General features: G+C 46.1%; 1 protein-coding gene across 6 annotated transcripts in view; it reads left to right on the top strand.

The window, feature by feature from the left end:
- KIAA0355 (KIAA0355 ortholog) overlaps nucleotides 1-12,453 on the top strand; it is a 91,144-nt gene extending 78,691 nt beyond the window's left edge. For all 6 annotated transcript variants that reach the window (XM_014536619.1, XM_005862474.2, XM_014536617.1 and 3 more), the window contains 5 exons: nucleotides 552-1,585; nucleotides 6,129-6,294; nucleotides 7,179-7,316; nucleotides 9,860-9,938; nucleotides 10,953-12,453. In XM_014536619.1, coding sequence (XP_014392105.1) covers nucleotides 552-1,585; nucleotides 6,129-6,294; nucleotides 7,179-7,316; nucleotides 9,860-9,938; nucleotides 10,953-11,261 — 1,726 coding nt within the window. In that variant the 3' untranslated portion in view covers nucleotides 11,262-12,453. The remainder of the gene's footprint in view (nucleotides 1-551; nucleotides 1,586-6,128; nucleotides 6,295-7,178; nucleotides 7,317-9,859; nucleotides 9,939-10,952) is intronic.
- The last annotated feature ends 3,159 nt before the right edge of the window (nucleotides 12,454-15,612 follow it).

The following is a 15,612-nucleotide window of genomic DNA, read 5'->3' as shown; positions in this document are numbered from 1 at the left end:
GGCCGCCATCTTGGCTGACAGTTAATTTGCATATACTCACTGATTAGCCAATGAAAAGGGTAGTGGTCGTACGCCAATTACCATGTTTCTCTTTTATTAGTGTAGATATATAAAAGGCTAATATGCAAAGTGTCCCCTCGGGAGTTCGACCAGGAAAATGGTAGTTTGATCACTCTATGATGTGCACTGTCCACCGGGGGCGGCGGGGAACATGGCAGGGGACCAGCGGTGGCTGTGGGGCGCTGAAGGAGTGAGGGAAAGAGGAGGCGTGGAGGCGGGGGGAACCTCGCCATGGCAGTGTGTGGGCAGCGAGGGAAGGAGGAGGCAGGGAGGTGGGGAACCTGATCAGTCCTGATCGCTGGCCCAACCTAGGGTTCCTATGTGTGCATGAATTTCGTGCACTGGGCCTCTAGTATATAAGTAAGTGAACCTAATAACACGCAGAGAGGTCTTTTTTGTTCTTGAAGTCTTTTTTAAATATAAAGAGATCTATTTCATTATCCAATTTGTACATTTGTCTTTTTTTAAAAACTAAATTTCTGTTGAAATAGGGAACAAGCTTTGCCCTGCATACAGATACAGCTGCAAAGGGAGATGTGTGATTTTGGGAATCAGGCTGACCTCCCTTCTGGAAACGGGAACAAATCTTCAGGCGGCCTGCAGAAGACCTTCTCCAAACTGACATCCCGCTTCACCAAGAAAGCTTCGTGTACCAGCTCTGGCAGCAGCACCAATTATTCCATCCTAAATACCCCTTCCAAAAGCATCTTCATAGCTGGGTGTTCAGAAGAGAAAGCCAAAATGCCCAGTAATATTGATTCAAGGTTACAAAGCATTTTGAACATTGGTAATTTTCCTAGGACTGCAGACCCTTCACAGTCAGCTCAGAATCCCAGTAATCAAATGGCCAATGGTTTTCTCATGGAGAGGCGTGACAGCTTTCTGCAAGGGGATGATGGCAAGGACGAGAAGGGTATGAACTTACCAACTGATCAGGAAATGCAGGAGGTGATCGATTTTCTCTCCGGCTTTAATATGGGCCAGTCACATCAGGGCTCCCCATTAGTGACAAGGCGTAATTCTGCTGCCACAGCCTTGGTGACTGAACAGAAGGCAGGAGCCATGCAGCCACAGCAGCCACCACTGCCTGCGCCCCCTCCACCGCGGCCACCCCAAGCTGGGACACACACACCTCTGACACCCCAGCAAGGCCTGGCACCTCAGCAGCAGTCCCCAAAGCAACAACAACCCCAGGTTCAATACTACCAACACCTGCTCCAACCCATTGGACCGCAGCAGCCCCCACCCCAGCCTCGGGCCCCTGGGAAATGGGTACATGGCTCATCCCAGCAGCCGGCACAGCCCGTCGGAGTGGGTCTGTCTCCTCTGGGCCAGTGGCCTGGCATGTCTGATCTCAGTTCTGACTTGTACAGCTTGGGTCTGGTGAGCAGCTACATGGATAACATGATGTCAGAGGTTTTGGGGCAGAAGCCACAGGGACCTAGAAATAATACCTGGCCAAATCGTGACCAAAGTGATGGAGTCTTCGGAATGTTGGGAGAGATTCTGCCTTTTGATCCTGCAGGTACGTGAGTGCCCCCCCCCCCCTCAGGGTTGTAGCATAAATATAATCACCGAGGATATCACAGGGCCAGTTGGCCACAGCCTTGTGGGGAAGTGATTTTAAAGACCCTTTTTCACTGCCTGATGGCAAGTATGGGACAGACCCAGCGAAGGTGGGAAGCAGTGAGGTTGAGGCTGAGAAGATAAATGGAACTCTTTTTCTCACTTTGCAGAGGACAGGTTGAGGCATAAGAGAAGCTACTAGTGCAAGTGGGCTCCAGTTTGGGCCCTCCCATTCATGGGAGCCACAGCAGTGGGGGCTTTTTCCTGTTGTGGTGTTCTTTTCTGCTTAAACTCCAGGACCTATGAAAGGTGGTAGGGTACCCTCCTGCCTTCATAGAATACAGCTTCTCCCAACATACACAGTGTGAATATACCACCAGAGTTTTCTTAGGGAATTAGAAAAAGAACTTAGAAACAAAACAAAGATAAACTAGGAGGAGGAACTGATTAAGGATAAGAGCCATGATTATAGTATCCCTGGCTGGTGTGCTCAATGGTTAGAGCGCCGGCTGTAGACTGAAACTTCAGGGGTTCGATTCCCAGTCAAGGGCATGTACCTGGGTTGCAGGTTCGTTCCTCAGCCCAGTTGGGCTCACACGGGAGGCAACCAATCCATGTGTCTCTCACATATCCTCTCTCTTCCTCTCTCTCCACCTCTCCCTCCCTCCCTTCCAAGCTGTCTGAAAAAGCAATGGGAAAAATATCCTCAGGTGAGGGTTAACAACAAAAAAACACACATCCTCGCCTGGCTGGTGTGGCTCAGTGGTTGAGCATCAACCTGTGAACCAAGAGGTCACAGTTTGATTCCCGGTCAGGGCACATGCCCAGGTTGCGGGTTCACTACCCAGTGCGGAGCATGCAGGAGACAGCCGAGCAATGATTCTCTCTCATCATTGATGTTTCTATCTTCCTCTCCCTCTCCCTTCCTCTAAAAAAAAAACAAAAAAAAAAACACCCACAAAAACACATCCTTAGGTGAGGATTAAAAAAAAAGAGCTAAAAGAAACAAGACTAGAAAAAAAGAAGGAGACATAAATACTACAGATACAGGAGAGATTAGAAGAACTCTTTTTTTAAAAAAAATATATTTTATTGATTTTTTACAGAGAGGAAGGGACAGGAATAGAGAGTTAGAAACATTCATGAGAGAGAAGCATCGATCAGCTGCCTCCTGCACACCCCCTACTGGGGATGTGCCTGCAACTAAGGTACATGCCCTTGACTGGAATTGAACCCGGGACCCTCCAGTCCCCAGGCCGAAGCTCTATCCAGTGAGCCAAACTGGCCAGGGCTAGAAAAACTCTTAAACATTACTACATATGACTTGATGACAACACATTTGAGAACTTAATGGAAAATGGATTCTTTCCTAATAAAATATACATTACCAAAATTGTACCAAGAAGTAGAAAACCTGCCTAGATCTATAGATCTATTTCAGTAGAAGAGATTATAAAGGTAATTATGAAGTCAACATGATTTTTTCCATAAAAACTTTATAAGAATTATACAAAAAGTAAACTATAGTGCATCTCATGTACGAGTGGATAGATGCAAGAAAATCCATCAGTGCAGATGTTACTAAACCCCGTTTACTTCAGGGGTATAAGGTGGTTCAGTAGAAGGAACTCTGCTAATGTACGGTAATCCATTAGATCGACCAATTAAATGAGAAAAACTCATAGTAATAGATACTATGGAGACATTTAATAAAAGACACCAGCAGTTCTTAAAAAATAAATAAGTCCCTTAGAGTAAAACATGAATAGAAGGAAATTTCTTGAATATTAAAAAAAAAAAAAGACTATGGGGGGAGGGGGCTGAGTCTGGAATGTAGAGTTTGTTTTCAAGAGAGACAATCTCTAGAGTAAAATAATTTTTTTTTAATTTTTAAAAAAAGACTACCTACCAAAAGCCAGTAGTAAGTAGCACTTTGTATAGTGAAACAAAGTTCCAGTTAAAATCTAGACCCCAACAGGGTGGCAGCTATCGCTACCAACAGCATTTAACTTTATCTTGAACTTTCTAGCAAATACATCAAGACAAAAACAAGGGAAATAAGAGATACAAGCTTTAGAAAATGATAGATTATAGAGCACATCTCTTTGCTAGCTATAGACTTGGAAAAAACAAGACTCAGTAAAAAAAAAAAAAAACTTGTAGAATTAGTAAACAAATCTGATAAAGTGTGTAGATGCAAGATAAGTATATAGAAATTGCTTTTTTCTCTAATTTAGTAAAAGGTATACAGAAGTGGAAAGTATGTTTCATTCACAAGGGGAATACTCTGAAATATTGTACATAACTGTAGTATATATTTACAAAACCACAAGAAGAGGAGTTTCCCTGACAAAACAACCCAACATTAATTGTTAAAGGGCAGAAGTGTTTTTTTATTTCTTCTAGAAATTTCTCAGGCTGCTGCTCATGCTTTATTGTTCTTGCTGCCCTGGGGTGGGTGGATGTGGGGAACCTTATACCCTGGGCTACTGGAAGGGCAAACAGCTCCAGCTGCTGTGGAGGAGCAAGCCCACCTTGGCACTGCGGGAGAGGCATGGCACATTTCCTCCATTGCTGATAAACAGTCTGTACATTTTTTGAGAGTCATGTAGGTGAACCAGAGTATAAGTGGTATTTGGCAGAATTTTATCACTGTTGTTGTTTTTTTTCTTTTTTAAATAATCCAGGTGAGTTGATGTTACCTATGCTGAAGCTTTAGATTCTTTATTCTTTCTTTTATTTTTTAAATATATTTTTGTTGATTTCAGAGAGAAAGGGAGAGGGAGAGAGAGAGAGAAACATCAATGATGAGAAAGAATCATTGATCAGCTGCTTCCTACACGCCCTTTACTGGGGATCGAGCCCGCTATCTGGGCATGTGCCCTTGACTGGAATCAAACCCAGGACCCTTCAGTCCACCAGCCAATGCTCTATCCACTGAGCCAAACCATCTAGGGCAGAATTTTATCACTGTTGATACCTGTTGAGGCCCAGGCTGTCTTTATGTCCTTAGCCTGCAAATCCTACCAGCTTTTCCTTCTGGGTGTTCCTTTCTGACCTTCAAGTCCTTAATGTAGCTTTCTGCAGACCTGTCCCAAGGGCATAGAGTCTATATAGACAGGTGCATTACAGAAGGCACTCTCTGGACAGACACACACAGCCCCTGGGGACATGGCTTGACTCACTGGGACAGGGCCTTGATTTCAGCCTCTACTTTCCCCCTTGTGGGCATCTGTCCATAGTGCACAATGGCACAGTTTCATGCAGTGGTCCTGTGGCAGAGCCCTGAGCAAAAGCTAACAGTGTGATTGTGCTTTAGTGTCTTTCCCAACCTGGAGCTAAAACATACAAACTGCTGATTCATAATCAGTTTGTGACCCATGGGTATTTTCCTGCCATAGTTTTTTAAAAAATATATTTTTCTTGATTTCAGAGTAGAGAGATAAAAACATCAATGTTGAGAGAGGATCATTGATGGGCTGCCTCCTGCATACCCCCTACCAGGGATCAAGCCCGCATCCAGACATGTGCCCTGACCAGGAATCAAACCATGATCTCCTGGTTCGTAGGTTAACGCTCAACCGCTGAACCACACAGGTTGGGGGTTTTTTATTTGTTTGTTTTTTAATTTTATTGATTTCAGAGAGGAGGGGCTGCCATAGCTTTTTGTTTGACTCTTTCTCTAAGAGAGATACCTTCTGTGCTGTTTTTTTCTCCCACTTTTACTGCCCTGCACATTACTCAGCTCTATCCAGTATGTTTCTAGGCACCTCTTAATACATCCTGAAATTTCATGTTATTTTTTACCACTTTTAAGAGAGAAAGAGGAAGGGGGAGAGAGACTTTGGTTTGTGGTTCCACTTATTGATGCATTCATTGGTTGGTTCTTGTATGCACCCTGACTGGGGATCGAACCTGCAATCTTGGTATGTCAAGACGAGGCTCTAACCAAATGAGTCACTGGGTCAGGGCCTATTACCACTCCTATTTCTTCAGACTGAATGAGCAGGTTTGCCATCCAGTATCCATGGAAATATTCTATCAGAGTTGGGCCCAAGTGGGAATGGCATATATTCTCTATCTGGCTAACCCTGATGCTTTGATAACTCCCAGGTTAGTTGGCTGCTCACCTGACTTTCCAAGTTGTTACCTATGTAACATTAGACTTTGGAAAATGTTAAAGTATTTGTCCTTAATATTTAGTTATGGATAAAACAAACCTTTTTTGTTCTCCCTGTCTCCTGTTCACATTCAGCCTGCCTCTGTCCTAGGCATAAGCCTTCCTGACAGTCCTATGCACACCATAGGTGAACCTCAGACCTATGTGCTCCAAGCCCCAGCTCACCATTGCAGACTGCTAGGCAAATCCTGCAGCCAACTTGGCCACAGGCCTGGCAGCTCACCACTTTTCTGTGTGTGTGACCAGCACATCCTCAGAAGGTAGCAAAGGAAATGAGGCCAATTTGGCTCCAAACCCTGTTTATCCCTTTGTCTCAACACAGTGGGTTCAGACCCTGAATTTGCACGCTACGTGGCAGGAGTGAGCCAGGCAATGCAGCAGAAGCGGCAAGTCCAACACAGTCGCCGTCCAGGCAACCCTCGGGGACACTGGCCACCCATGGATGATGCCCATAGGACCTGGCCTTTCCCAGAGTTCTTCACAGAAGGGTGAGTGCTGGGCGTGGCTGTAAAGCTGAGTTTGGGATCTGGGTGTCCCCGCTGGGGCCTTTGTGCACTCTTATCAAGTAATTCAGTTCCAAACCCACATGTGAGAGTGACAAATGGTTAGATCTTCAGGAGGCAGAGTTTTGTGATTGACTGTGGGATGCACGGTGGTATGAAGTGTCCCTGTGAACACACCATTGGTATAAAATTGATTTTCTAGACAGACTCTTCCACCCTAGACAAGGATCTTATTTGATAGTGTAAAGAAATTGCATTTTTAACAAAGTTTTTATGCTGAAATGAGCATGTCTATGAAACAAACCCATGTAGTTTATGGAATGTGATCCTTACCATTTACAAAAAGTAAAGGTGTATGGTTCTGATTCCATTGAATGGAGAGAATTGTGGATTTTCATCATAAAGACAACTGGGGAGTGGTTTTTCACATCTCTTATTGCTACCTGGTTAAGAAATCTGGACAGCTAAAGACCACCTCAAGTTTTTGTTTGCTCTGATGAATTTCATATGTAAACCACAGGTTTCTGAGAGGAATAAAGGGCAGTGATGCGTATGTATTACAGTTGTCCCTTGAACATCACAAGGGTTAGGGGCACCAACCCACCATGCAGTTGAAAATCCAAACAAATTTAAGTTGACTCTCTGCATACATGGGTTCCTAGCCACGGAACGAAAGTACAGTTGACCCTTGAATAAAGCAGGTTTGAACTGCACAGGTCACTTGCACGTGGACCTGCACGTAAGACATAAGAAACCACTATTTGGAGTGAGATGAGTGGAGGGTAAAGACTTTTAGAGCTTGGTTTGGGCTGCTGGTGTCTAGGCTGGCTGCAGGAGGCCCAGGACCAACTTCTCTCTTTGGCTTTCAGGGATGGCCTGCACAGCGGCTGGTCGGGTACTCAGGGAGACTCAGCCAGCTCGAGTGATGAGACATCCTCCGCCAATGGCGACAGCTTGTTCTCCATGTTTTCAGGGCCTGACCTCGTTGCTGCTGTCAAGCAGAGAAGGTATGAAGAGATTTCTAAATCAAAGGATGGGGCACGTGAATGTGATCCACAGCTTAGTCCTCTGGAAAACTCAGGAGCCCACTGTTCCCAATCGGCCTTGCGTGAAAAAGGCAGAGGGCCTTTGCTGGCACTGTCTTGCTTAGGCCTCTGTGGGGCCACCACACAGGCTTGTAGTCCAGGTGACTTAACATTGGGTTGAGTTTTTGCTGGCAGAATAGCCTCGTGCCAATGAAAGTAAAAAAATTCCAGTATGTCAGGCAAGGGAGAGTTCTGAGACCGGGTTTGCCTGTGTTGGTCTGTGCCTTGCAGGAGGCAGCCTTTTGTGGGAGTGGGGGGAGCAGGACCAGGACAAGCAAGTTCTAATCAGGGCTCACCAGCAGGCTTTGCAGCTCCAAATAAAAGGCTGACTCTCAGTTTCCTTGTGAAAGGTAGAGGTGGGTAAAATGACCTCTGACTGGTATTTCAAAGTTGAAAAAAACAGAAATATAGTCTATTCAGATCTAAGAAGTTTAGATCTCATATTTAAATGGACCCTGAAATAAGAGGAGAATTTGGTTACAGAGAAGTAGGAAGACTTTGTGGGTGTGAGAAAGCAGAGGCCCAGAGTGGCAGTCTAAAGGATGTGGGCAGGAAATAGCATGCAGGGCTGCCTGGGCATTGGAAGTCATGCTGTGGAGAGGAAAGGGAGGCCAGGTTACACGGCCCTTGTGTGACAGGTCGGGCTTCAGTAGATAAGCAATGTGGAGTGGGTAGGTGAAGAAGGAAGGGTACCTGAGTCACAGAGTTGTAACAGTGGTGATGATAGTGATTGCTAATACAAGCTAGGCCCTGGGTAAGCATTTACATACATTTTCTCACTCAGTTCTCGCAACCTCTGTATTTATTTGCTAGGGCTACCGTAACCAAGTACCACAGACTGGGGGCTTAAACGATATAAGTTTATTTTCCTACAGTTCTGGAGGCTTGAAGTCTGAGATCAGGGTGTCAACAGGATTGGTTTCCTCTGAGGTCTCTCTCCTGGGCTTGCAGACAGCCTTCTTCTCTTTGTATCTTCACATGGTCTTCTCCTGTGTGTGTCCATGTCCTAATCTTCTCTTCCTATAAGGACAACAGTCACATTGGATTAGAATCCACCCTAATGACTTCATTTTAACTTATGTGTTTAAGCACCTTATGTCTAAATACACTCACAGTATAAGGTATTGGGAGTTAGGACTTCAGCATATGAATTTAGAGTCAACATATGAATTGGGGGGAAGGGGGGTGACATAATTCAGCACATAGCAACCATCTTATTATACAAGTACTGTTTTACCCCCAATTCATAGGTGAAGAAGTTGAGACTTGGAGAAGTTAAAGTCATTCATTCATTCATTCATTGGCACCTATCATGTACCAGGCACCGTAATGTAGCGGCAAACAAAACAAAATCCCCCTCCTTGTGGAAGGTATATTCTATTGCGGGAAGGCAGATTTAAAACAACAACAACAAAATATGTCAGATTGGGTTAGATGCTGTGAAGAAAAATAAAGCAGGGTTTGGGGGCAGAGTGCAAGGGACAGGTGGATTTTCTGTTTTCAGAATGAGAGTCAGGAAGGCCTCTGATGAGCAGAAAGCTGAACACAATGAGGGGGCACTGGTGAGGTATTGGCAGAGGGTATGTGTGAGAGAGAAGAATCAAGGATGATAGGCAAGTTTTTGGCCTGAATATCTATCTGTGTGAAAGGGGGAGCCATGGACCAAGACTGGGAGGACTGCAGGAGAAGCAGGATGGAGCCAGGGGTGGAGTTTCAGACTTCTGTTTGAGACATGGGAAATCAGGGAGGCTGGTTACACATCTCAGCACCTGTAGCACCACCTCTGCAGAGACTGCTGTCTGCATGCAGGAGCGCTGATAGACTGAGTTACCCGGCTCTGAGCCTGCTAATCCTGCCTTTTTCATCCTTATAACAAACTTCATGTCAGTTGTGAAACTTAACAGGCTTTTAGTTTATAGTCACATATCCACATTGCATGGTAAGTAATCAGTATCTATTGAATAAATTAACAAAAGGCCATAGCTCAGTGGTTCTCAACCTTCCTAATGCCGCGACCCTTTAATACGTGCCCCCCAATTTCATTGTTACAAATTGAACATAATTAAAGCATAGTGATTAATGACAAAAACAATATGTAATTATATATGTGTTTTCCGATGGTCTTAGGCGACCCCTGTGAAAGGGTCGTTCGACCCCCAAAGGGGTCGCGACCCACAGGTTGAGAACCGCTTCTATAGCTGATGGACTCAGAGAGCAGCTGAAAGAGCCAGTATTTGTCCTCATGCCTGCCACCCCTACTCTATCCCAACCCTGTGATGGCTTGTGGAGTGCAGCATTTGATGGTGACTCACTTTTCCCCTGCACGCTGTGTATCCAAGCACGTCTCCACACACCCACTTAGAATCAGTGCCCCAGATGCCAGAGCCAAGTGGATAAGGTGCCCCCTGGAGGTAAGCTGGACAGGAAACAAGGCAACTACTGCACTGAGCTCTTGGTTCTTTCAGGAAACACAGCAGTGGAGAGCAGGAGACCAGCACGCTGCCCTCACCGCCTCTTCTTACCACAGTGGAGGATATGAATCAGGTATTGGGGGCTCTGCTCTGGCCACAGGGCTGGCTCTATTGGATACAGACCATGAGCAAGGTTCCAAGGTTGAAGTATTTTTTTCGTTTTTTATTCATTTATTTATTTAATTATCCTCATTCAAGGATATGTTTATTGATTTTTAGAGAGAGTGGAAGGGAGAGAGAGAAACATGGCTGTCAGAGAGAAACTTTGATCTGCTGCCTCCCAAACGTTCCCCCACCAGGGATCAAACCCACAACCTAGGTATGTGCCCTGACTGGGCATCGGGGGAATCGAACCCACAATCTCTTGGTGTACGGGACAACGCTCCAACCAACTGAGCCACCCAGCCAGAGCCCAAAGCTGAAGTTTTGGGGTTTTTTAAAGTATATTTTATTGATTTTTTACAGAGAGGAAGGGAGAGGGAGAGTTAGAAACATCGATGAGATAGAAACATTGATCAGCTGCCTCCTGCACACCCCCTACTGGGGATGTGCCCGCAACCAAGGTACATGCCATTGACCGGAATTGAACCCGGGGCCCTTGAGTCCGCAGGCCAACACTCTATCCACTGAGCCAAACCGGCCAAGGACCAAAGCTGAAATTTTAAGAGGGCGTCAAAGAAATGATGGGATCTTTGTTTGTGGTGAACAACTTTTTTCCCATGATTTTGTCTAAATGATCAGCCAGCTCAGCTAACTCAGAGCCATATGTAGAGGAAGCTCTGGGACTGTGCTGCCTGATATGGTAGACACTAGCCACATGTAGCTATTTGAATATCAATGGAAATCAATGTAAATAAAAATTGAGTCTGTGGTTGCACTAGCCATAACTGGCACGTGGCTGCTGCACTGAACAGTGCAGACAACATTCCTGCCACTGCCAGTTCTCTTGCACAGTGCTGTCCCAGGGCTGTGGGAGAGGGAGAGGCTCTCACCCTGTCTCCTAGGTGAAAACAGGGCAGAGATCGGGGCGGTGGGAAAGATGATAAATTGCCAGAAATGCCACTAAGCACCTTCTTCTGTCTCTCAGGATAACAAAACCAAAACGTGGCCACCCAAAGCACCCTGGCAACACCCTTCTCCACTGCCCAGCACACTGCCTAGCCCAGGCGCACCACTCTATGCAGTCACCAGCCCTGGCAGCCAGTGGAACGACACCATGCAGATGCTGCAGTCTCCGGTATGGGCTGCAAGCAGTGATTGCAGCACGGCCTCCTTCTCCTACGTGCAGACCCCACCACAGCCCCCACCCCCAGCAGCACACAAGGCAGCGCCCAAGGGCTTCAAGGCCTTCCCGGGGAAGGCTGAGCGCAGGCCAGCCTACTTGCCCCAGTACTGACCCAGGCCTGCCTGCCCAAAGCTGTTGGGGCCAGTGTCCCCATCCTAGGGCTGACTAGCTGGCACCAATGCCCCAGAGGACCAGTGCACCCCTGCCCCAGGCAAGGATCCTTGGGGATGGGGGTGGTTGGCAGCTCCAAGCCTTTAAGGCCTGGCTTCTCGAACTTTGGAGGCATCAGACCCCTGGAGGGCCAGCTGAAGACGGAGGTCTCTGACCCTCCTCAGGGAAATGCTGGATCTTCGAGCTTAATAAGCACTTCTGGTGATTCTGATGCAGTTGGGCCACAGGCCACACTCTGAGAAATAGCTCTCAAGTTTGTAGTCCCACTGTGTGTGCTGGGAAGGCATCAGGCTGGAAGGATGACTGCGAAACTGACCATTCTTCTGAAACCTCTCCCTTCTTAACACGTTAAGTGATGACCACACCAATCACTGTATTTTATAGCTATTTTTCATACAGGTTTTCAGTTAAAACATCTGCCTAAAATGCATTGAAGTTTTTAAGATAACAAATATAGCGGCTGGAGGTTTGTTCAACACTATTTTTATTTAAGCTTATACAAAATGGGCAACATATAGAATATGTGTGATCAGAAGCAATTACCTGGGTTTTCTGTGTGGGCAGCCCCTCACCACCCCAGCAGTACCCAGGGAGTGCAGCTTTTGTCCGATTTACAAAAGCAGGATCATAAAACTGAAGTCGAGGCAATTCCTGATGGTGCATGGAGATGAGCCAGCTGGCTACTGTCTGCAGGACAAAGACACACCTGTTGCCCTCAGGTCCTTCCACACATGGCCAGAGGCTTCAATACAGTCTCGGAGGTTGGGTGTGGTCAAGGGGCTGTACAGAGACACCGGCACTTGAAATTGCAGTAACTTTTATGAGCTGGCTCAAGACAAACCAATTAAGATATAGATAGGAATTAAAGTATTTTCTTTTTTAAAAAACCCACCTCATATTCAGTTAACGTGCCATTAAATAGATAACATCCTGTGGATTTAGGGATTTTCCAGCCAGAATGGATCCAGAAGAATTGAATGGTGCTTAAATTGAGAAATAATAATAAATATATCTATATAGAATAGACATCCCACTGTATATTAATTGAGGTTACAGAAGTTCTTTATATAAAACTTATTTAAATTTTTCATATTTCATCTTTGAAAAAGTCTAATTGAAAAAAATCTGTAATATTTTCTGGTATGAAAGTTTGACAGTATTAATATTTTTTTTATATTTTCTTAAATCATTAAACCATTTTAATATATGTTAACTACTAATAAATGGTTTATTCTTTCTAACTCCATATAACCTTTTCCAGCAAAGATTGTAATAACACATTTATGTTCTCATTTTTCTACAGATATAAGTAAATTTATATTTAAAAAATACCAAAAAGAAAATATATATATATGTCTGTATACACACTAATTATAGAGGGCCCTGAGGGTGTCTGAGCCCAGCCGCCTGAATTTTCAATACTGTGTCGCCAGGCTACTTCCAGGCCCGGGTGTTGTCCTGTGCTGTGTGGGGATGCCATTGCTGCCTGTACTTGTGATCCTTTCACCATGGGTTCTGAACATTCACCTCACCATGTTTACAGAGAACTATTTTGTACATAGACTTTTTCAGGCACGTGCTCTGCACCAACCCTGCGTGGCTCTTGTCTGTGTTAGCCGTCACAGTGTGTGCACTAAACTCTGTTGAAGTTGTTTGTGGCTGTTTGACTTGTAACATAGTTTTCAATTTCCTTCAGTAATGTGTCCACAGTACCCTGTATTTCAAGTTCTGATATACTAAAGTACTCTTGTATTAATAGTGCCTCCCCAAGACCTCACCCTGGTCAGAGGTCAGTCCTTGATGCCCCAGCACAGCTGATGTCGAAGTTGCTAATTGTCCCATTCTAGTCTGTTTTTCTTAAGACATTTTTTAATTGCATCTCCATGGGCTGTGAGACTGTGTGAAGCTGTTTGTGTGGTCTCCTGGTAGGTGCTGTGTTCTCAGCACCACCTTGTTCTGAACACTGGTAATTCCAGGTGCTGCGCTTGGCAGAGGAGTCTCTCCAAAGCGCGTGTGTTTGCATGTGTGAGCGTGTGTGTCCTTTGTGTGGCCGGGCATGGGTCCTTGCTCAGGCATCAGCAGGACATTGTGTGAATAGTTACAATGCTTCCAAACTGGAACTCTACATTTTGTATCTTTTAAAGCTCCTATAAGTAAATTAACTATTGGCTTTATTAAAAATATACATTTAATATTATATTTTGTATGTCTGTTTAAAATGAACTGCAACAGAAACCGTCAGAAGCCCTTCTTGGTTCGTTACTTTGAAAAGCTGCACCTGAATTGGTTTTTAGGTCAGTCTGTTGTCTGATTCTGAAAACTTGAAAGGGGAAAGACCACTGAGGCGATAGGATGAACTGGGGTGGGTGAGCAGGAAACAAGACAACCTACCACACCTCTCCTTCTGGCTTCCCCAAGGCCAAAGCTGTGGGCGGAGCCAATGTCATGGTGAAGACCACTTGGAAGGATACCAGCATGTATACTATCCGCTGCCCAGGCAGCCTTTCCAGGGAGCAGACCCAGGGATAAGGGACCCAATATATGGCAGAAACCGTACCTCAGAGGGACAAGGAGGACTAGTCTGACTGGATGATCATCCTGCTAAGCAGAAGAATAGATTGTACATTGGGAACCACAACTAGAGGTTGGGTTACAGAGGAATTTCAACTCATTTTCATTTACTATAAGACAGCACTTGATTGAAACTTTTTTTCATTAACTTAGTGTGAGCACCTATACTAATAAAAGGGTAATATGCTAATTAGACCAGACGTTCTTCTGGACAAAGCCGCAGCAGCTGCGAGGGCCAAGGGTGGTGGCGCAGGAGAGGCAGCTGCACCGAGGGCCCAGGCTGGTCCCAAGCGTGCTGCAGGGCCCCTCAGTTCGCAGAGGCGGGCACTGGAAGAGTCGGGGCGACCCGTGGTCCTGGAGCCTCTGCAGAGGCTGGACAGGGGTGCAACCGAGGTATCTCAACCTCCCACAGCCCCTCCCACAGCCGGCCTGGCCCCAGATCACCACACACACAAATGGGCAGGGGGCAGGGCCAGCACAAAGAAGCAAGGGCCAAGTTCAGCAGCAGCAGGGGGGTGATGGGGGCGTTGCCTTCCCCAATCCTTTTGATCGCCTTCCACAGAGGGAGGCCAGACTGTGGCTAAGCCCTCAGTAGGACATCCCCTAAGGGCTCCCAGACTGAGAGGGGGCAGGCCAGGCTGAGGGAACTGCCCCCGCCCAGTGCACCAATTTTCATGCACAGGGCCTCTAGCTAATATATAATCTAACTGTAAGCACCACTCACGCTTCTGTGATGCCCAGAAGCTGAGCATGAGGACCTATACCTCAGGAACAGCTAAGTTGCATGAGTGTATTTAAGGAAAGTTCATATTAAAAGCTAGCTGGCAAAACATTTATCCAAGCGTGTTCCTATTTAACACGAGTACCTGGTATTAACACTGACCTGATGAACAATAGTGGTGGAGGTAGGAGTCATGTAACCCTGGGTTATGTGCTGGATGGGTGGCGATGGAAGCAGAACAGATGTTACATCTGAGTCCCCAGAGGGTCCTTGGAGGCCTCACCCCGTTTGAGAAATAGAGTGTAACATACAAGCAGGTGAGATCCTTGTGAGACTGGTGATAGTCCTTCCTCACTTGGGGTATCCTTGGTGTGGGATCCAGCTCTAGGAGTGTAGCCGAAATGCCAAATGCTAACCATTTGCAGGGGATGGCCCTCTGAGCTGTGTGGCCCCTGTTGTGATCTGGAGACAACGAGGAAAGAAACCATTCCAATGCTCAGCTCTTCGACTGCCAAAAAGCACTGTACATGGTCAGCATGCCTAGCAGGCTCCCAACCAAAGGAACCTTCAGGGCAAGCTCCTGGAATTAACACACAGCTGGCCTTACGATTCCACAGGGGTGGACGGGCTGGACCCAGGCTTCTGCATGTCTGTGAAGGGCCTGGAAGTGGCCTAGAAGACAGTCTTTAGTCTCCTCATTCAGTCAGGAAGTCCTGTAAGTGTGTATTTACCCACATTTAAATTCTACCGTGTTCTTACATCTCCATTGCACTCTGGCCTCAGGGTTTTCCTTACACCCCTGCTACCTTGACATCACTTGCCTGTTGCTCCTGGAACTGCTCCTGCTCAGGGCCTCTCCATCAGATCGCAGGCCTGGCCTACCCTCTACTCGGCTTTGTTTTTCATGACAGCAATCAGCGCTCCCCTGGAATCGTGTGTTTGCATTTCTTTGCCCCTCACTAGAACCAGGGCTTTATGATAGGAAGGAGCAAGTCAAGT

This window comes from Myotis brandtii, unplaced genomic scaffold (assembly GCF_000412655.1).
Source record: "Myotis brandtii unplaced genomic scaffold, ASM41265v1 scaffold165, whole genome shotgun sequence".
Taxonomy (NCBI): Eukaryota; Metazoa; Chordata; class Mammalia; order Chiroptera; family Vespertilionidae; genus Myotis; species Myotis brandtii.
The sequence above is the reverse complement of the archived record's forward strand: the minus strand, read 5'-3'. Positions and strand labels throughout refer to the sequence as shown.